Below are 22,396 nucleotides of genomic sequence, written 5' to 3'. Positions count from 1 at the left end.
CATCGTGGTCTAGTGGTTCGGACTCTCGCCTTTGAAACAGTGGGTCGTGGGTTCGAATCGTAGCCATGGCGTATTTTCCTTCAGCAAGAAATTTATCCACACTGTGCTGCACTCGACCCAGGTGAGGTGAATGGGTACCCGGCAGGATTTATTCCTTGCATGCACTGATAGCTGGTGATGGTAGCTCGAGCTAAAGCTGGGGTAATAATAGCAGCACTTTGTATCCTCTGGCAAGTAGCGCTTTATAAATCCAGCTATTATTATTATTATTGCTGCCTGAAAATTGGGCATTATAGTGAAATGAATTATTAGTCCATTATTTTGTTAGTGGTCATGAGAGTGTTCCACTTTGTATTTTGAAAATCTTCATCAAAATAATTGTCATATGATGTCAAACAGTGAAAGTGACTGGCTTTTATCCCTAAATATATGCTCTATTGCTCTCTTGTGTATGTTATGTCCCAGTTTGTGTCCCACATTATTCAATCTTCCAATTCAAGTATTTATGTCCAAATTCATTTAAGATAACACAATGAGAGAAAAAAAAATGTATAGATGCATACACAAAATACATAAAGAAAATATGGTAATAGTAAAATAATAGTTGGCACGTAATTATGACAATATATTTGAGACAAAATAATGAATGGAAATGAGGAATGCATTAAAAAAAGATGAAATGGCTCGTTAAAACGAGAATACCTTAGATAAATTAATTGTTAAAATAATATTCAATATACTGTATGGTATGGATGAGCTAGTACCAAAGAATATGATTTAATAGATGTTTTGAAATATTTGATTGAAAGATGTGTAACTACCTTTGTGCCTGAAGGATCACCTCTAATGTTTAGCTCTGGTAATGATTTTTATTTTTTTGTACAAGAAACTTGTTAGAAATGAGAGGAAAATGTAAGTAACTGTGTTGACTATAAGTAATTGAAATCACCAAAATGATGACAACTGGCACAACTCTACTAAATAAGTGATGTAAATACTGCATGCAGAAGTGAATGTATTTGACTACACACAAATGGTGAGCCCAGCATTTTACCTGTCTTTATTGAACATAATGGCATTCTATGTGAAGAATCTTTGTAATAGAATGGATTTTTAAGACATCCTCCCTTATTAATATCCTAAAAATAATCTAGAGGCTGACAAAAATGATTTTTATTTTTATTTTTCCCACTACTAGAATATATCTTTATATAAAAAAAGTATTTTATATACTCATTTTCTTCTCCCTTCTCCATTTAGTTCACATCAGAAGCATTTGCCATGTCTGCGTCAACTCTCGTCCCTCCACATGACCTCCAAACCAGGATATGTTCAATGTACATGCTCTATGGCTTGTATCACACGCAGTTGTGCACACCCAAACTCAAAGTAAGTAGCCAATATTAATAATATTTTAGGGTATAAAAATGTAGTTTGTATATTGTACATATATGTCCACCTTGGTGGGTGCTCAAGGCACCCCTATATTACCAGGGCTATGCTAGGCTTCATCAATTACAATTCAATAATGAAAAAAATTTGACAAATTCAGCGTTTTCCAGTGGTAGATCCATAGTCTGTAGGCACAGACCCTGATTGACACTTTGATCGACACAAGACTAGCACAATTACGATTTGCTGTGGCCTTCAGTACACATGGTATTGTAAGTCACACATTCAGACCCCTTAATAAGAGTGAAGGGTTTGCATAGCAGACTAGTGAATTCCCCTAACATGGAAGCTACCGGTACTTACATGTAGGTACATTTACTTGAGTCTTCTGTAGTGGCAGGAATGTCTTTCCGATGTATCATGGAGACTAGCAAGGTCTTGAGGTAGTCATAAGGAAATAAAACATCAATATTTGAAAGAATTTTTTCCAGTTTCCATCAGTTGCATAGACTATTTTACAATTTTTTTTGAAATATGTAGTTGAAATATGTCTGCTTCCTGTTGGAGATTGAGGAGATATCTTTGAAATGTTGCAGCTTCTCATGAGATGTAGGGGCATTGTTGCTGTGACTTCAAGGTTGTTGTTTTTTCTTGATAGATGTACCAAAATGATAAAAATGATAACGCAGTTCTTGTATAGCGCATATCACATTATGTCATAACGTCCCTATGTGCTTCCAAAGGACTTGGATATTATTACCCTGGCTTTAGCCCCACAGCCTTTTACAGCGCGATGGCATTTCAAGGAATAAATTCCTGCCAGGTACCCGTTCACCTCACCTAGGTTGAGTGCAGCACAATGTGGATGACTTCCTTGCTAAAGGAAATTACGCCATGGCTGGGATTCAAACCCACGACCCTCTGGTTCAAAGTCAGAAGACCAATCTACTGGGCCACAACGCTCCACATGATGGAGTCATGAACTCTGTATTGTGCAGGTGTGGGCACGTTGTGGTCTAGTGGTTCTGACTCTCGCCTTTGAAACAGAGGGTTGTGGGTTCGAATCCAAGCCATGGCGTGTTTTCCTTCAGCAAGATATTTGTCCACACTGCTGCACGCGACCCAGGTGAGGGGAATGGGTACCCGGCAGGAGTAATTCCTTGCATGCACTGAGCGCCGGTGATGGTAGCTCGAGCTAAAGGTGGGGTAATAATAGCAGCGCTTTGTATCCTCAGGCAAAAAGCGCTTTATAAATCCAGCTATTATTATTATTATTATTGTTTTTTTACATGTATGTACAGTAATGGGCTGAATAATTAAAGAAATGTATTCATCAAATACAAGTAACAGTTGTTAATGCTGTTGACTGACGGGTGTCACCTAATGAGAAGACAGGTCACATGACTTGGAACTATGAACCTCAGAACCAAACTTTAGCTTGGACATGTTCATGTAGTAGTACTGAAGCTGGATTCCACATTGCTCCCTCTATCAACCATCATAGTGATTGCACTTGATCAAATCCTTGCTTAAAAACCTGCTTGCTGCCCTCTGTCATTGGAACAGCAGAGCTGCCAAGTAGTACGGATTTTCAGTATTTAGTACTGAAAAATGAGAAGAATACTGATGGTTTCATGCAAAATACTGATTTCTCAAGTTTCAGTTTATGTGTTGTCCTATGGTATTTCTTTGAAAATACTGAATTCCTCGCCAAAATACTGATTTTCAGCTTTAAGAATACTGAAATGTTCCTGTTCAGGTTGGCAGCTCTGGAACAGATATATTATCATGTCAAAAGCCATTGGTCTTCAGTATGCCTATAGATTCTCAATTCAGATAAAATTTTAATAACCTAAGTGATTGGATTTTGATTATCAGCATTATCATCATCATAATGATAATAATATAGGATATTTATATTGCGCACATATCCACCTTGTTAGGTGCTCAAGGCGCTCCTATATTACCTGGCTAAGCTAGGCGTTCATAGCGCACACAGCTTCTTAAGGAATTGCTTCCTACCGGTACCCATTTACCTCACCTGGGTTGAGTGCAGCACATTGTGGATCTTGCTGAAGGAAGTTACGCCATGGCTGGGATTCGAACCCACGACCCTCTGTTTCAAAGTCCGAAGACTAATCCACTGGGCCACAACGTTCCACCATAATCATCACCACCATCATCATCACCATCATCACCATCATCACCATCATCATCATCACTCATCATCATCATCGCCACCATCATCATCAATTGTAATAATGTGAAAAAAAATACTGATGTTTTTTTTCTATCATTTTAAATACACTACAGTATGTAATGTACATAATATAATGCACATGTACAGAAACTGATGAGCACTCGAGGTCTAGATATTTTTTAAGTGTTTTATTTTGGAGCATGCATGCAATGTGGGAATAACTTTCAGTCTATTATGGTGTAAAAAAATATGTTAGATGATTTTTTTTACCTCTTGAGAGAGTTCAAGGTGATTGAGTTGGAAATAAACAAACGATTTAGATGTAGAATTACTTATGGATGCTTCCCGCATGTGGACAAGTCATCTTTGCGTGGGGGCTAATGTACTGCCACAATGAAATACTTTCTAGATTAGATTAATTTGTTGATCAAATGCTGCAAGGATTGGGATATAATTGTGAGTTTGACCTTGTCAGAAGTTCATTGATAAAAATAGGGAGGGAGGGACTTCTGATAGCAGGTGACGTAGGTCAAGTTATTTTGAAGACCTGAACACAAGGTCGATTCACAAAGCAGGGGCAGCAGAATGGTAAGCTTTTTTTTTGTTTTGAACTTCCACCGAAAATGCTCACCCTCTTCATCTACTGTACTATAAACATGAAAACAATTATGTGGACTTATCAAATATCTCAAGTCTTATTTCTGTTTCTGTTTCTGTGTGTAGTAACTCCCGCAGGAACTCGGCAGGACAGCATTTTGCTGGTAAACGCCAAACTGGTATATAACCAATTACCTATGAAACATTTTACGTCTAGGTTAATCAGTCATAATGGCTGACGTTATAGACGACAGATATCACTCTCGGGCCTTTTTATCAAAGTGGAGACAATGGCAGAGTTGGGATTGGAACTCACAACCTTGCGAGTTTGAGTCCAATGCTCTAACCACTGGACCACACGACCCGTGAGGCGTATTTGATGATGTTGATTCAGCTCCCGGGGAGCATTTCACAAGAAGTTTTGTCAGTGATTTTCACTGAGTATTTGAGTAGCTTTTAATATTTAAAGCGGCAACTTTGAATAATAAAAGCTTTTTTCTTCATGTTAATTTCTATGATAAAGCAAGATACCTGCATTATCTGTGTGAATAATTACAGGACAATTGTTCCCATCAGAACTTGAGGATACTCTATTATATGTATGTACTGTGTGTCTTTAAAGTTTAGATACTGTAGCTCTTCTGATATACTGTAGCTCTTCTGATGGATGACTCAATTACCTTTTTTGGATTATTGTCAGAAATTGAACACTTTTCAGGACTTTCTGATCTTGACATTTCCAGGTTTGATGTTTGATTATATTTACTAAATGTGAACATTGTAATCCAATCATCATTTTAAAAGTGGAGGCGTGTTTGATGATGTTGATTCAGCTCCCGGGGAGTATTTCACAAGATGTTTTGTCAGTCATTTTCACTTAGTAATCCCGTCTCAGCCAATCAGATGCCAGGATTCCCAGTAACTTATAACACTCATCAGTGAAAGAAATTTCATGCAACTCTCCCCCAGATTATAAATTCAGCTGTGCTAATGATGTTATTCAGGGTCAGAGAGCAAGACTAGAACACCCTGTTCTCATTACTGGGGTCACCCTGTTCTCACTACAGGGGTCAATCTTTTCTACAGATGTGTTCTATTGGCACTAGGGACTTTATTTCCAATTCGTCTAATGCCAATTCATCCAATTGCCAACTCTTCTACCATCAGTTTGTCCACTCACCACATGGTCTACTTTCAGTTGGTCTAATACCATTCCATCTAATAACCAATAGCCATTTAGTCCATATACTATTTGCAAAATGAATGAAAATGACATGGATATTAGACCAACTGGTTATAAGATGAAATGATCACAGACAAAATGGTGATTAGACCCCAGGGGGGCCACTTACATTGACGAGTGGATACCATGCGCGACCAAAAAAACACGTAAAAAGGATGTCTTTTTCAAGATAGGGCACGTTACGTACGTAACGTGATAAGGGTGTCAAAGACACAAAAATATTTCGCTCGGAAAAATGTACGTGTTTAGGGTCAAATATGCATGGATGATAAAACAAAATCGAAATGTTTTATGAATGTTGTCTTTTTTGCCCCAACACTACGTGTTTAGAGTCCGATTTGGAAACTAGGTGGGGCCGTACTAAACCAAATGGTGTGTAAAGGTAAAACCGACGACCGACGCGGACCCGCGACATAACAATAAAATATTGCTGTACTTGTATATTGGGGTTCATTTCAGGGAATACTTGCTAAGATTATTGTTTTGTTTCCAATACTTGTTAAGGGGTGCATTTTCAGAATATGGAAAATACATCGCTGTACTTGTTTAGGGGCTCAGTTCTGGAAGTACTTGCCAATAGTATTTGTTTCCGATACTTGTTAAGGGTAGGGTTTCACACGTCAATACTTGTTAAGGGGTGCATTTTCAGAATATGGAAAAACATCGCTGTACTTGTTTAGAGGCTCAGTTCTGGGAGTACTTGCCAATAGTATTTGTTTCCGATACTTGTTAAGGGTAGGGTTTCACACGCCAATACTTGTTAAGGGGTGCATTTTCAGAATATGGAAAATATGTGTTTAGGGTGCTTTTCAAGACCCCGTGGTCACGCATGGTATCCACTCGTCAATGGAAGTGGCCCCCCCCTGGGGATTAGACATGATGATGATTGAACCAAATAGTTGTTTAATAGACAAAATGTTGTTGGACTGTATCGGAATGGCATTAGAAAGTAGACCATGTCGTGAGTGGACGAGTTGGCTGTAGACAAATTGGCAATTTACCGAAACAAGTTAGATTATCCTCAGCTCTGATGACTGTGAATGTGCTCTATTCCCAGAGATAGGGTTGACACTAGGGACATTTATATGCTTTTCACACTGCATTTCCTTAACCCCATACTATCTTTTTTTTTATTCACACTGTCTTTCTTAACCCCATACTATTTGCTAAACCAGGGTTGACGTCTTAACCCGGGCAATCACACAGCTCATGAATATTGTGATTATACCATACAGAGCGTGATTAACATGCAATTTTGACTTCTGAGATTGGCTAATGCTTAGCCCCACTTTAAAAATAGCCCAGATTGGTTTCACACTGCATCTCTTAGCACCGCAATTGTGGTGCTAGCACTGATCACAATAAGCCAGCTAACCCTGCATTTTTGCAGGGCCAGATAGGACCGGACTATTTACCGTGGTAGCCCACTTTGCTAAACGTAGTGTGAAAATAAAGTGGGCTAAGCTTAAACCCCGGGAAATTAATGGGGCTAAGACCCCCCCCCATTAACCCCACCAATTTCCCGGGGTTAAGGAAAAAAAAAGTGCAGTGTGAAAAGCATACTAGTGGTAGTAGGGGGGGGGGGGGATTGCTGGACACTTTGGGGAGAGATGTCTCTCCAACAATTTCAGAACACAAGGGGAATTCCCCTCCCCTCCTTTAACAGTGAAAACAGGAAATATGTGAATGGTCATGTAATAGTCAGACCTTGGAATAGTGCAATGTGAATTGCCCTCATCATCTTCAACATTCTCAGACAGTCTGGCGAAAAGCAGGATATTTTCTGGGGCTATTTTTCACAACTCACAGCCTAAATCTTCAACATCGGTAAAGCTTTAACATTGCAATGCATGGGTTTTCCAGGGCCTCGTCTTATAAAGAGTTACCATAGATCCAATCAAGTAACTCTATGGAAATCCATCAGTGTCATAATTTTTTCTACAGGAGAACACACAAAACTTTCAAGAAATCAATGAATTTATGATACATTCATATCTAGATTTTAATTTTAACAAACATGCATTTTATATGATGACTTTGCTGGCTTTCCATAGTTGCAATTGATCAAATCTATCGCAACTCTTTGTAAGACGGGCTCCTTTTTTTTCCAGGGCTCTTTTGATCATTTCGGGGGCAAAATGCCCTGAGCCCCTGTGTTACATTTTTCCTGGTTCAAAGGTCAAATGGGGTCAAATGGACACAGCAAGAAGATTCAGGTGAAAAACCAGTATCCAAGACGTCATTGATCAGAAAAATCTCCATTAAAGGGGAATGAAACCTTTGGAACAAAGAGGCTTGTGTAGAAACAGAAAAATCAAAGAATAAGAATCAAGAAAGTTTGAGAAAAATCGGACAAATAATGAGAAAGTTATGAGCATTTGAATATTGCGATCACTAATGCTATGGAGATAGCAAATTGGCAATGCGACAAAGATGTGTGATGTCACTTGTGAACAACTCTCCCCATTACTTTAGTATAATTGCTTCTTTTATCACATCTATCCATAGATCAAGTGTTCTTTCTACATGAGGGCATGTAATACATATTTTTTAAGAATACAGCTTGGATAAAGAGTTTGTATCATCATAAGAAAAAGTAAAAAGAGACATTTTGAGGGTATTTTATAGTCCACCATAGGGAAAGTTGTTCATCAGTGACATCACACATCCTTGTCGCATTGCCAATGGGAGGATCTCCATAGCATTAGTGATTGCAATATTCAAATGCTCATAACTTTCTCATTATTTGTCCGATTTTTCTCAAACTTTTGTTGATCTGTTTCTTTGATTTTTCTGTTTTCACACAAGCTATCTTGTTCCAATGGTTTCAATCTCCATTAATTACTAGAATATGTAGGCATAGAAATACCTCATATCCAATATGTGCATTCACTCCCACTTGAAAGCAGATAATGTTGTCAACTTCTCACAGCACTGAGCGAAGCAATAGACTTACAGTGCGTTCTTAATTTGCAAGGGTTTTCATACCAATGCTCGAATAATATAATTTCACACTGTAATAGGCTTTTGACAAAATTCATGTTATTGTTCTTATTACTTTAAAAAAGGATCAACTTATTTGTATCTGTCAGGGATTTTTAGAACTCTCTTAATAATTGGAAAACATTAGGTGCTTTTCCTGATCTTGCATTCTGGATTGTATGAAAGTGCCATGAGGTGTATGGAGATCAAGATAATGGCCTCCCTTTTACACTACCCTAAGATTACATGAATTAAATATAAATGCCAGTTGTGGTAACGATTTCAAAATGAGTTTGTACAGAATCCAATGAAATGACCACCAAAGTGTCTGTTTGAATAAAAAAATATGTGCCAAAGGATTCTGGAAGAAATTTCTAATTGCTGAGAAATTAGCAAATAAGCACAGGATTCGGATCAAGCATCGGGCTGACATTCAAAGCAACATACACTGTCCGCTTATCTGTGCGCTTATCTGTGTTGGTGATCTTCAGTGTGAATATTTTTCAGCGTAGATTTCAAGATTTCACAAAGTGCAGTTTATGTAACTACCAGATCTAGATCCTCGATGATATAGTGACAATTAAGCCTGGTTTTACTGACTCTCTTGTGAAATCAGTGTTTACTGCAACTACTTTCATTTATCTTTAAGACTTTGATAAAAAAGTTAATGAGATTTGGCATATAAATACCTTCTTCAACATCAATCACTGGCATGAGTCAAAATGACTTGTTGTTACGTGTTTAGAAAAATTGTACATCAACTAAACTTGGTAGGCCTCCACTCTTGTGAATTGTTGCGGTTTCTGACCAGCCATTGATTTGTTCATCAAAGCCGTCAACTAGATAATTTTTGACACCATTCACCCTCTGTTTCCTTCCTACGGTGACTGCCCACTAATCACAATGGCTACAAACTTTCAGGGAAATTCTGATAAAAATAAACCCCGTTTGCTGGATTCAGCCAAGAAAAGTGCATGTGGGGATCGTTAAACTTGGGTGAAAAGTTATTACAAGCAAATGACCAACAACAACGTTGCAAATTTGATCAAAATCAGATTTTAAAATGAGAAAGTGACATTGGATACAGTACTCATTTAATTTATACCTTTCTATCTTTTTATTTTGGGTGTATTATGATCATTATAATTAATATCATTATTATTATTTATTATTTATTTATTTACTTATATATCATTATTATTATTATTATTATGTTAACCATCATCATTATTATTATCGTTATTGTTTTTATTATTATTATTATTATTGTTGTTGTTATCATTATTATATGAAATCCATATTTCAATCTTTTTTATAGGTTGAAAAATTAGAAACTATCCATTGAAGGATAAGGAGTCACTCAAATCATGAATAAAAAGAGAAAAATCCAACAAACATGACACTGAAAATTTCACCAAAATCGGATGTAAAATAAGAAAGTTATGACATTTTAAAGTTTTGCTTGATTTACAAAACAGTTATATGCACATCCTGTTCTGTATCCAAATGAGGAGACTGATGATGTCATCCACTCACTATTTCCTTTGTATTTTATTATATCAAATATGAAATGTTCTAATTTTCTCCTCATTGCCAAGTGAAACAACGATTAATTCCTCCCTGAACATTGGGAATTAGCATTGTTTAATACTATATAGTTTAGTCAATTTGGTCCTTATTGTCAAATTTGTAAAAAGTTAAATATTATATAATCTAAACAATAAAAAAACAAAAGAAATAGTGAGTGAGGGACATCATCGACTATCTCATTTGCATGTCACTCATTTGTGCATATTACTGTTTTGTGAAAAATATTCGAAACTTTAAAATGTCATAAGTTTCTTATTTTACATCCGATTTTGATGACATTTTCATTGTTGTGCAAGTTTGATTTTCTCTATTTATTCAAAATAACATTTTTCTGGGGTCGACTTGACCTTTAACTTCATGAAGGTCCCACATATATGGGTTCGGACGTACATGTTTTATGGAATTTTACAAAATCTAATTCATTGACTTACGACTCTATTCCAGTGAAGGTCATGTACACGCAGTGTTAATCCAGGCTTATTCAAGTGAGCTATAGATATTAGGCGGCAATTCCATACTCATTGGGGAGCATCCTTTGGTTTTAGGAGATCAAAACAAGTCTGACAAATCTTGTTTTCATCAGCCCAAGTTGGATGAAAATTAGCTTAGAGTTTGACAGTAGGCTAGAGCTAGTAGTTTAGGTATCCTGCTTCCATAAATTCAAGATATAAGAGTGCTTTTGCTCCTGAAATTTGAACAAAAATTCATTCATTTTCTATTCATTTTCATACTTGGTACACCAATATGGATTGCAACATTGGTCAACTTTGGATATATTTTACACACACATTTTAAAGCGAAATTCTAAAAAATTGCCAATTTAGGGTTTTTAATAATGGCTTTTTGGTTCAGTGGCTTTTATTCCGGAACAGCCCAACATCCTACATTGAAAGTGGTATCAACATGTTCAGTATAATTTTGTCTTTCTCTACACATTGTACACTGTAGGCGGTGTTGCACCATCCCAAGTTTCCTTAATATGGAGATTTTATCCTGATTTGCCCTCTTCACCATTAATCTTGAGATTCAAGAAACCTCGTCTCCACCATTGCAAGAAGAGCGATTCCTGCTTGAGCGAGGCATCGATGCATTATGGTTTGACGCCGTGAATGAATAATCCCGCGTGCGTCTGCACCTACGATTTAGCGTGATAATTTGCAAAATAGCGCGCTATTTCGCAAATAATCCCAAGTTGACTTTGGATTGCAATCTTGAGATTAATCCTACAAACTAGCGCAATAATTGCGTCTCCACTGCAAATAATCTCGAGATTGTTCAGATCGGGATAATTTGCCAGATCAGAAATAGCGCGCTAATTTGAAAACTTGGGATGGTGCAGATGGCCCTTGTGTATTAATTACCAATTTAATCAGAAATGGTTTTATAGGATAATTTCAGGACTGATAAAGATGGGCTTGCAGGTAAAAGTAGCAGCTTGAGAGAGTTGGACTGGACCCAATCAATGTGAGTCATTGAAGATCACCACCATCGATCCTCTATAGGTCAGGTTCACATCGGCCAAAGCTTCCTATATGCTTTTCACACTACATTTCCTTAACCCAATACTATCCTTTAACCCCAGACTATCCTTAGCCCCATACTATCTTTTTGGATTCACACTGTCTTTCTCAACCCCATCCTATTTGCTTAGCTGGGGTTAACACCTTAACCCTGGACTATTGCGCAGCTCATGAATATTGATGATTTTGCCTCACAGACCGTGATTAACGTGCAATTTCAACTTCTGTGATTGGCTAATGTTTAGCCCTACTTTTTCTTAGCCCTGTTTGGTTTCCAATGCAGTACTTAGCACCGTAATAAGCCACCTAACCCTGCTTTTTAGCAGGGCCAGATAGTACCTTTCTAGCCTGGGGTTAAAGAAAATTTCTGTAGTGTGAAATGCATACTAGTAGCTTTACTATAATACTTTGGGATACATGTATGTACCTACATGTCTAGATGTTTGTATGGCTGGGTCAAGGGACTGCCCCAGATAATTTTGTGGGGGGGGGGGGAGAAGATGACCCAAAGGTAGTGTCACATTTTCTTGTATATAGAATTAGATTTGAATTATTGAGTAACATAGCCCAGACTTCTCCCTTTTATATATTTCTTCCTTCTTTCTTAATCCTCCCTCTTTAATTTTCCCTATTTTTCCCTTCCTGCCCCCACTTAAAAAAATCATATGGGTTGCCCCCCCCCCCTTGTAGCACCACCCCTGGCTAGTTCAAAAGAATTTTGTCCAACATTTGCATTAAAAAGAGTCTGTAGAAATTTTTGCCTATCTGTGGAAAGACAGAAATTTACCATGATCCATGATCCGCAAACTTCATCGAAATCTTTATGCAAGGTTGATGTGTCCTTTAATTCTTTCAAATCTCTCAGGAAGAACAGGAGATAGAGAAAGTGCAATGAGAATTTGATATCTTCGTACATTTCAAGGTTGATTTCTCTGTCAATTCTGTCTCGTTGGTTCACCAAGTAATATCGTGAATTACGCTTTGTCATCCCACAATGCACTTTGCCTTCTTCCCCTCCTTCCTTGACGGGCGTCAAATTTCATTTTTCACTAGCCGCTTTTCACCCTGGACTCAGACTAGTCTGCAGGCACAGACCCTCATTGAAACTTTGGTCAACAAGTGTGCCTCCATGCAAAGACTAGCACATACGAAACTTGTGAGAGAGCCTTCAGTACACAAGGGATGAGAAGGCTGCACATTCAGACCCTTAAACTCGAGTGAAGGGTTTGCCCAGCAGACTAGACTCTGACTATCATCTAAGAGGAGGAATTAGTCTCCTGATTCTATCACTTTTATTGACCGACCGTTCACATCTGTCTCCAAAGTGTGAATACAGATTTCAATAGGCCTGTCGATCAGTATGCATGTTGTTTTTTTTCAAAGTAATCCCATTTTAACATTCATTTCACCAAATTGATCAGTTACAGCACTGGGATTCCAGTTTGCATATTAGTTGTTGCAGTTGGGTTATTGCTATATCAGACAAGCCTCTGCCAAGCTTTTAGGTTGTCACTGCCTAAAATTTGAATGTGTTTTTTTTCAAGTAAGCAGCTCTATTCAGTAAGAGAAAATACAAATCGTGTGAAAGGATCTGACATTGATACAGCACCCTAAAACATTTTATTTCATACATTTCACATTCGATGAAATAAACTCTCTACATGTATGTGAACATTCAGATTGCTTGATAGGAGTATAAATTTCGAATGCATTTGGGAATTCCCCCTCCTCAATTTGCAATAACATAAATCTACTGAAATATTTAAACAGGGGTGTGAGAGTTCAGATTTTTAGCTGATTTCAGATTTTTTTTGTTTTGATTTCAGCATATTTTCAGCTTATTTGTAGCGTTTCTCTGTACAAAAATTATGGGAGCTCTTTCTATTTCAGACTTTTTCAACACTCTTCAGCTTTTTTCAGATCTTTTTATTTGTGACCACTCACACCCCTGATTTAATATGACTGGCTGATTGTAAACTTATTATGAAGCATGAACCCTGGGGCATGACAGAAATATTAGGCCAAATAGTACCCCTGTATCTAACAAAATTCTGGATCTCTCATGTTTTAGATGACAGGCTGTACGTCTTTGAAGGAAGTCTGGAAGGATGGCAGCCCATAAGGATGTAGTTTATCAAGACCTATTTTATGAATTAGCATCATCAAAATATATTCCAAACATTCCTCTTAGCCAACAGCTTGATTGGCAATCAGCCAGGCAGAGAGCATTTATGGCCATCTTTCAAGTTGACTTTGTTTTTACAGAAAATATGATATTAAATGAAGCTTTCGTCACAAGAATCTTACCCCCTCCATACCATATTGTCTTCTATGGCCCGTATTCTGATAGCAGGTTTAACTTAAACTCGGGTTTAAAGTTGTGGTTTAAGTATGGATAGCCAATTGTTATGTAAATCACTAACTGTAGAGATATCATATTTAAGCTCATTTGGCACTCAAATCATTCATAATTTTCTAGGAGGTACATGTATACATGTAAATAGATGATTGTCTTCACCATCAATGAATCAGGAAAGAGTGCAGTAAACATAACTTCATAAAAATTTTGGCACTTTTGGCTTCCCATAATTTTAGCATAGAGTTTAATAGACCATGGTTTAAGTTAAACTTGACCTTAGAATACGGGCCTATAAGTTTAGTTTCTGTAATAAAATTTCTCCAAGTTGCATTATAGTTTATACTGGTAAGCAATTTTTACCAACCATAGTTCTGGTGGAATTTTCTATAGTATGCTCCATTTTCAGTGTTTCGTGTTTAAGTTCTGAAACCTGTGGTGTTGAAGATCTACACCAGTCAGTGTTATTAGAGAACTGCACTAAGCATTTTACACCAGTGTAAATTATGGTGTTACATGTAGTTCAACATCCACTGGTGTTATAACATATTGTTTGTGGTGTTAGGTCAACATTAATTGGTATAACTATAACACATTGTTTGTGGTGCTGGTTCAACACTAAGTACAAGACAATTTGTGGTGTTAGGTCATCACCATTTTGGTGTTGATATAGCTCATTCTATTTCTTTTAGCATTATATTCAACCTCCTTGGTGTATTCCCAAAACTTGCTCAGTGCAGTCCTCTCACAACACTAACTGGAGTGCGTTTCATGAACATTTGTCATGTGACAACTTTCTTTGTCTTTGATTGGTTGAGAAGCACGTACAGTTCCTTTGATACCTGACAAGTCATTTTTGTGAAATGATCCCTCCAATCACACCTTATTTTACAATATGACCCAAAACACACAATCATGGTTTGAATTTAAAGGGAAAGTTCACCCTGAAGAATACTTTGTTGTAAAGATAGCCGAAAAAATATCAGTGAAGGTTTGAGGAAAATCTGTTAAAGAGTAAGAAAGTTCAAAGTTTTGGATTTGTGACGTCATAAACGAGCAGCTGCCCCATGTGTTATGTAATATAAAATGCATGAATTTCAAATTTTGTATGGTTCCTGAGGACTTGATTTTGTTTTCTATTCATGATCGGGTGTGAATGATTTGTCTATTGATATACAAAAGGTACAGTGAAAACCATTTTCAATTTTCTGAGAAAATGACATTTTATTGAATTTCTACCATTCGCTATGTAGGAATGCTGCTCGCATATGACGTCACAAATCAATTGAAATTCTAATAAATTTTTTTAATAATTTGATGAATTTTTCTCAAACCTCCAGCAATATTTTTAATTATTTTTTCTGCTATTTTTACAAAAACTTTTTGTCAGGGTGAACTTCCCCTTTAAAGATAAATGCCAGTTGTGATAACTATCCCAAAATGACTTTTTATAGAATCTAATATAATGACCACCCAAGTGCCTGTTTGTAGAATAAAAAATGTGTGCCAAAGGATTCTGGAAGAAATTGTGTAATTGCTGATCTTCAATGTGATCGTTTTTCAGCTTAGATTTTATGATTTCACAAAGTTCAGCTTATGTAACTGTACCAGATCTAGATCCACGATGATATAGTCATACTTAACCTTGGTTTTACAGACTTTCTCATGAAATCAGTGTTTTACTGCAACTACTTTCATTTAGCTTTAGCATTTGGGGAAACATGTTTCAAGGGTAAAGAGTGTCAAATGAAAGGACCTGTAGATGCATGGAGCCATTCCAAGGGATGCAGACATATCAGATGTTAATCCCCTATCTAATAGTCTCTTCTTTCATCAGGTGAAGATTGATATGTTCAGTAAAGTACTGGAAAGATAGATATAGAGATGTTTGATGATTGATTGGACCAGTAATATCAAGTTTGCATCGAGAGTTGAAAGAAAGTACCTTTCATTTATTTTGATGAAATAAGTTGTGAAAAATCTATTAAATTGAAATAAGATGGAAGGGCGTAAGATGGTTTGAGCATGGGGAGGTGCACGTACATGTACTGGGGAGGTGGAACTAAAGTGGTATGGGGGTGCACATCTTGGGGACGTGGAACTAAACTTTGGAAAATCAGCTGTTAAAAGCAGAAGAAGGGGTACAAATTTTATTTTGCTTGCCAGTGACGGAACTCCTCTGCCTCAGAAGGAGGGTGCACCCAGTGTACCCCCCCCCCAGCCCACGCCCTTGAGATGACAGAATGAAAACTTTTTCATATCAGGAATTCATAGTTCTTATTGCACTGAAGATTTTTAAGTGGAATTCATGGAAACTTGTAAATTTATGATACTATACTTTCACTTACTTTTATTCATCATACTACTACTAGAACTTCCCCCACCAAGTTCCCTTACACAATTGCCGCATACGTTCGTAATTCCGAGCTGCGTTATTCCAAAGGTTCGTTTTTCCGAAGGTTTGTATTTCCGAAGGTTCGTAATTCTGAGGTTCGTTAGTCCGAAAACGAAATGATTAACGAACCTTATTTTGTTTTCAGACTGACAAACTTTATTTCGTTTTTCGGATTACTGAACCTTCGGAGCAACAAACCTTAATTCGTTTTCTGATTAACGATTCTTCGGAACATTGAACCTTATTTTACTTTCGGATTATCGAACCTTCAGAATTTTTGGAATTATGAACCTTCAGAATTACAAAGTGTAACCCACAAAGTCATAGAATAAAAAAAGGTCGATTCTTTTAAAATGTACTGGTAGTACCTAAATTTTATTTATTTCTTTCTCCTAATATATCTACCATTGATTATACTGGTTGCCACAGCGATGTGTTCTTAATGCTTTCCAGGTGGATATTAGATCATTCAGAAGTGCACCAGACCATATCAGATTCTTGTTGATATTCTGTCAGTGTGCAGACGCAGCAAAAACATTGAAATCAACTTTGAAATGTTTTGGATGTCAGCTTCAAACTACAATCTCGGACAAGGTGGTGACAGATTTGGGGTGCTAACTACACTCTCAGTTTCATGTTCTTGCATCCATGTAGAGTTATAGCTTCAGGGGGAGGGGTAGGAGTTGATCACCCCCCCCCCCTGCCCTATGATTTTTCAAATGGCAATGAGGGCAGAAAAGAAGGAAAAGTGGAAGACATGAGAAAGAAAAGTATCAGAAAGATAGGATTAGTCTTACTGTAATGTTATTCTATAGGGCCTATTTTGCACCTGTAATTGAATTTAGGAAAAAATATGTCACCATTAGATTTTCCTAGCCCCTCTGAAAATAAACTCTGGCACCCCCGCTGCTTGTGAATGTTCAATAATCCAAAGGAAACTTAAAGGACAAATCCACCCCATCAAAAGTTGGTTTGATTAAAAGATAAAAATCCAACAAGTAGCCTATAACACTGAAAATGTTATCAAAATCGGATGTAGAATAAGAAAGTTATGACATTTTAAAGTTTCGCTTAATTTCACAAAACAGTTATATGCAAACCCTTGTCGGTATGCAAATGAGCAGACCCACTCACTATATATGAAATATGAAGAACTCTAATTTTATCCTGATTGTCATATGAAACAAAATTTTAGTCCCCTGAACATGGGGAATTCCCATTATTTTAACAGTTTATGGTTAAGTCAAGTTGGTCCTTAGTGTCAAATGTGTAAAAATTGAAAGATTGTATAATTCAAACAATAAAAATCAAAAGAAATAGTGAGAGAAAGACATCATTGGATCTCTCTTTTCCACTGAATTATGCATATAACTGTTTTGTGAAAATAAGCAAAACTTAAAGATGTCATAACATTCTTATTTTACATCCGATTTTGATGAAATTTTCAGTGTTTATATACTTGTTTGATTTTTCTCTATCAATTCAAATCAACAATTTTCTGGGGTGGACTTTATCTTTAAAGCTAACTGTAGTGTTGCAGTGAGCAACAAATTCAAGAGGAAAATCCTGTAGATCAAGCTATATCGTTCTCTATCATCATAGATCTAGACATAGTTTCCATTTAAACCAAAAAGAGTGAAAAAATGAAATTCTAAGGCCTGTTGCATGAAACTTTTTCCTGTCAAAATCTCTGGCAGATAAAGTCCCAGGTGGGGAAGCTGTAACCTCATCTCATTAGGCCGCCTTCTCAATGAGATGTTACATAGTTGCATACTATGGTTCAAAATTCAAATTGTCTGCTAGTTCATAAGCTTTCAATTGTGATAAAGTTTTAATTTTCGTTTTTTACTTCAATTTCAGTTGCTTTCTTAAAGGGCATGTGATGTCAAGATGGTTTACTTCTATCATTGTTGATGCATTGTAAACAGGAATTAAGACTCAATCTCTTACTCCATTGGGATATCAATTCATTCTTGAGGTTTTGTACTTGTCTAGATCATTGGTCTTTGCCTTCTTCAAAGCTTTTACAGGAATTTCTCCAACTGTACAGGAATGTTTTTCCTAGCTCAAACAAAATTATGAAAGGGGAAGTTCACATGACAACATTTTTTTTGTACAAATGGCAGAAAAAATGATGAAAAATATTGCCGAAGGTTTGAGAAAATCCACCAAAGAATTTTTTTTTTAATTTTAATCATTTGATTTGCAGTGTCATATGGAAGTAGCTTTCCTACAAGGTATGGTAAAAATAAATGAAATGTCATTTTCTCAGAAAATTGGAAATGATTTTTACTGTACCTTGTGGAGCGTTGTGGCCCAGTGGATTAGTCTTCGGACTTTGAAACAGAGGGCCGTGGGATCGAATCCCAGCCATGGCGTAATTGCCTTCGGCAAGAAATTTATCCACATTGCACTGTACTCGACCCAGGTGAGGTCAATGGGTACCTGACAGGAATTTATTCCTTGAAATGCCAACGCGCTGTAAAAGGCTGTGAGGATAAAGCCAGGGTAATGATATCCAATTAAGCGCATAGGGACGCATTTGGCAGTGATATGCGCTATATAAGCATGTTGGTATTATTATTATTATTACCTTCAGTATGAACATTAATAGACAAACCATCCCCCACAGAAATTTTCAAGTCTTGCGGCAAGCGTGTGACTAGCTTGCGCAAGCTTGCGGCATGCTAGTAACTAGCATGCGGCTAGCTTAATAAGCGTGTGATATGCGGGCAGAGTAATAGTTAAGCGATCTTTTAATGAGCAGGGACTGTTCGCTAGCATGCACTCGCTTATTAAGCGAGCGCCCTACTAGTCGCATGCTAGCAAGCGGCACGCTCAAATTTCTGTAGGGGATTGCACACCTGTTCCTATAAAGAATTAAAATATAATTCATCATGAACCATTAAAAAATTGAAATTGATGCATTTTATATTACATGACACATGGGGCAGCTGCCCATTTACTATGCTTTTCACACTGCATTTCCTTAAACCCATGCTATCCTTAACCCCGGACTATCCTTAACCCCATACAATCTTTTTTTCGATTCACACTGTCTTTCTTAACCCCATACTATCTGCTCAACCGTGGTTAATGCCTTAACCCCGGACTTTCCCTCAGCTCATGAATATTGATGGTTTTACCATACAGAGCGTGATTAACGTGCAATTCGACTTTTGTGATTGGCTAATGTTTAGCCCCACTTTCCTTAGCCCTGTTTCGTTTTCACACTGCATCTCTTAGCACTGCAATTGTGGTGCTAGCACCACAATAAGCCGGCTAACCCTGCCTTTTTGCAGGGCCAGAAGCCGCCAGATAGTCCTGTACTATTTACCGTGCTAGCCCACTTTGCTTAAACTACAGGTTGCTACAGGTTAAATGAAAAAAAAACAATAAAAAATCAATGAAACATGTTCCTATCATTAGGAGCAGTGGTGTACCTAGGATTTTCCAAGGGGGGGGGGGGCAAATTTGTCCGCCAAAAAAAATTGACAGTAATTATGTATTTTCTTTCAGAGCTATTCGGCACATATATTGTTTTTACTTACAAACACTTTGAAGGTAATTTCATTGAATTCTGTTTGAACTCATTTTGAGATTGTTACCACGACTGGTATTTATCTTTAAAATAAATGAGATCTGTATTTTGAAGTTCACTCTTGTGCCAATGATTTTGCTTGCCTGTTTTGAAAATTGATTCAAGCAGAGTTTAAAACATGAATAGGTGACCCCAAAGCCTAATTATGAAGTGAATTAGAGGTACCACTTGCGAACATGAATGTTCATAATCGCTTTATCAAACAATCTTTAGGGTAAGGTACAGGGAAGTCTCAAATTACTCTAATGAATTAAGAATCTCCGCCGCTCAGAGAACCTGTAGGAGGTACAACTTGGCTGCCAAGAAGATCTAATTCAGCTTCCATGTTCTAGCATACACACAGTGTGATTACCAAAGCATGATTTTCAAATTGAATTTGCACCAAAATTTTGTAACGAAACAGTAAGACATACAGCATGTTCCAAGAAAACCAATTGGGAATGCATCTCAAGGCCGGATGATCAAATTTTGTCATATCTTGAACATAAAATGCATGTTTTACTCTTACCTCAAAATTAGTTCAAACAGAATTTTAAAAAATCTTCACCCGTGGGCTCATTAAAACATTTATATTGCTTCTACATTGCATTTAACTTTCATCACAGCAATTAACATATCAGCCAGCCCAAAATCAACCATAAATGACCCAAAGCGATGTTGATACTTTCACTTAGCATGAAAAAGCACATCCTAAAGATTTCAATTGATAATATATAACTTGTCAAAATTGATCAACAATTACCCTCCCAAGTACTCAAAGATTGAATGTAGAAGTAATTTTGTGAGTGAGATGTGCACACTCTAAATCTTGATAAAACTTCAAGCAGTCTGCAAAAGAAAAAATGGTGTCAAAGAAAATCTTTATCTGTTTTTTTATTCAACTTTACAAAGTTCTTCAAAATTTGACAGCCTGAAGAAGAAGAATTACTTTTTCAGATAAAAAGTTAATTTTTTAAGACCAAATTATCATTTTTTCTGTTCATAGAGATTAGAACCTTTGCTGACAACTAATTGTTCATCATGGGGTGGCTGATTACATTTTCAAGAATTCTTGGAAAGCTTCTCATGGACTAGGGGGAATGGTACTAGATGTAGATATCATCCTGAAAAGTAATTGTGAGATGTGAACTTGGCTTCAAAAATCTCCCATAATCCAAAATATTGATTCATGTGGTCTGAGAGATAGTGACGATGCAGCTGATATTTCTGTGTTTTGGTTTTGGGCCAATCGGAGTGAGATCATCTAATTTGATTTGTGGCATGCCATCTGCCAAGTATTTTACGAAGGATGTGTTTTGCTTGGTTTACAAGGAGATTCTGAGAGCATTTGGTGCTTGGGTCATTTGCTGTCAAACTGGAATGTTTTAGAATGCCTCGAGAGCTGGTCAAGTTCCTCAGCCAATTATTTTGATGTGCAGTTGATGTTGTGAATAAGGAGAGAGGGGGAGGTGGGAACCCATGACATTTGCTCCAGCTATAAAGAGTTATGATAAATCTCCCAAAATCTCAATCCCTAACTTTAATTTAGACTTCACCCCCATCCTAATTTTCATCTTCATTAACACACAACCCCAATCCTACATCTTAAGACAAATTAAGGCAGGAGTGGTTGTTAGGTCATCCGGGAGAGGGGGCAGACGTAAACGTAAGATTCAAATGCGATGCAATGACATGTAGGAGATTGTTTGTTTTGACACTAACTAGGGAGAGAGAAATCAAAGCAGAGTAAAAGTGGCTGAAAATGAAAAGCCTATGAATGTCTTGAGGAAATGAATAGTGAAGTGAGCAATATAAAAGACGTAGAAAAAATAGAAGCATTAAACAATCTGGGGCCCATCTTACAATGAGTTACTATGGAAAGCCAGCAAAGTCAACATATGTAATGCATGTTGGTTCAAAAAAAATTCTAGATATGAATGTATATCTATAAACTCATTGATTTCTTGACAATTTGTGTGTTTTCTTTCATACACAAAGGACATTTTTTCAAATTTCCTGGAGAAAAAATTATGACACTAATGGATTTCCATAGAGTTACAATTGATTGGATCAATCGTAACTCTTTGTAAGACAGGGCCCTGGTCATAAAGTCACTTGGATGCGTACCCTTTAAGATGCACACTATTCATTGGTCAATATAATATCCTCATCTACCTTGATTCTATATCGTTTTGTTTGTAGATCTTCATTGATATTGATCATTGTCATATTTTCATGTACTTTTCTTTCTTTACTTTGGTGTTCGTAGATCCGGGTAGACCCAGAGACGTGGAAAGCCTTGATGAATCTCTCCAAGGAACTCAAAGATCAAGGTCATCTGGATGCAGCCTACATACTCCTCAAGATGCAGAAAGACAAGATCTTCCAGTTCACTGCAACCCTAAGACATGTAAGTTGATGAACGGTCAAGTATTTTATAGTAATAACAGATGGAATTTATAATGTACCAGATCCGCTCTTCATAATGCTTATGGCACGGTGTTGTAAAAATTAAAAAAGTTCAGATTTGTAAAACAAAAA

At 37.0% G+C, this 22,396-nt stretch overlaps 1 protein-coding gene across 2 annotated transcripts in view; it reads left to right on the top strand.

Annotated features, from left to right (window-relative positions):
* LOC121425905 (snRNA-activating protein complex subunit 1-like) overlaps positions 1-22,396 on the top strand; it is a 43,865-nt gene that overhangs the window by 19,535 nt on the left and 1,934 nt on the right. For both annotated transcript variants that reach the window (XM_041622012.1, XM_041622011.1), the window contains exons 4-5: positions 1,261-1,389; positions 22,125-22,265. In XM_041622012.1, the coding sequence (XP_041477946.1) occupies positions 1,261-1,389; positions 22,125-22,265 (270 nt within the window). The remainder of the gene's footprint in view (positions 1-1,260; positions 1,390-22,124; positions 22,266-22,396) is intronic.

Source organism: Lytechinus variegatus, chromosome 13 (assembly GCF_018143015.1).
Source record: "Lytechinus variegatus isolate NC3 chromosome 13, Lvar_3.0, whole genome shotgun sequence".
Classification (NCBI taxonomy): domain Eukaryota; kingdom Metazoa; phylum Echinodermata; class Echinoidea; order Temnopleuroida; family Toxopneustidae; genus Lytechinus; species Lytechinus variegatus.
This window is presented reverse-complemented; position numbering and strand designations above follow the sequence as displayed.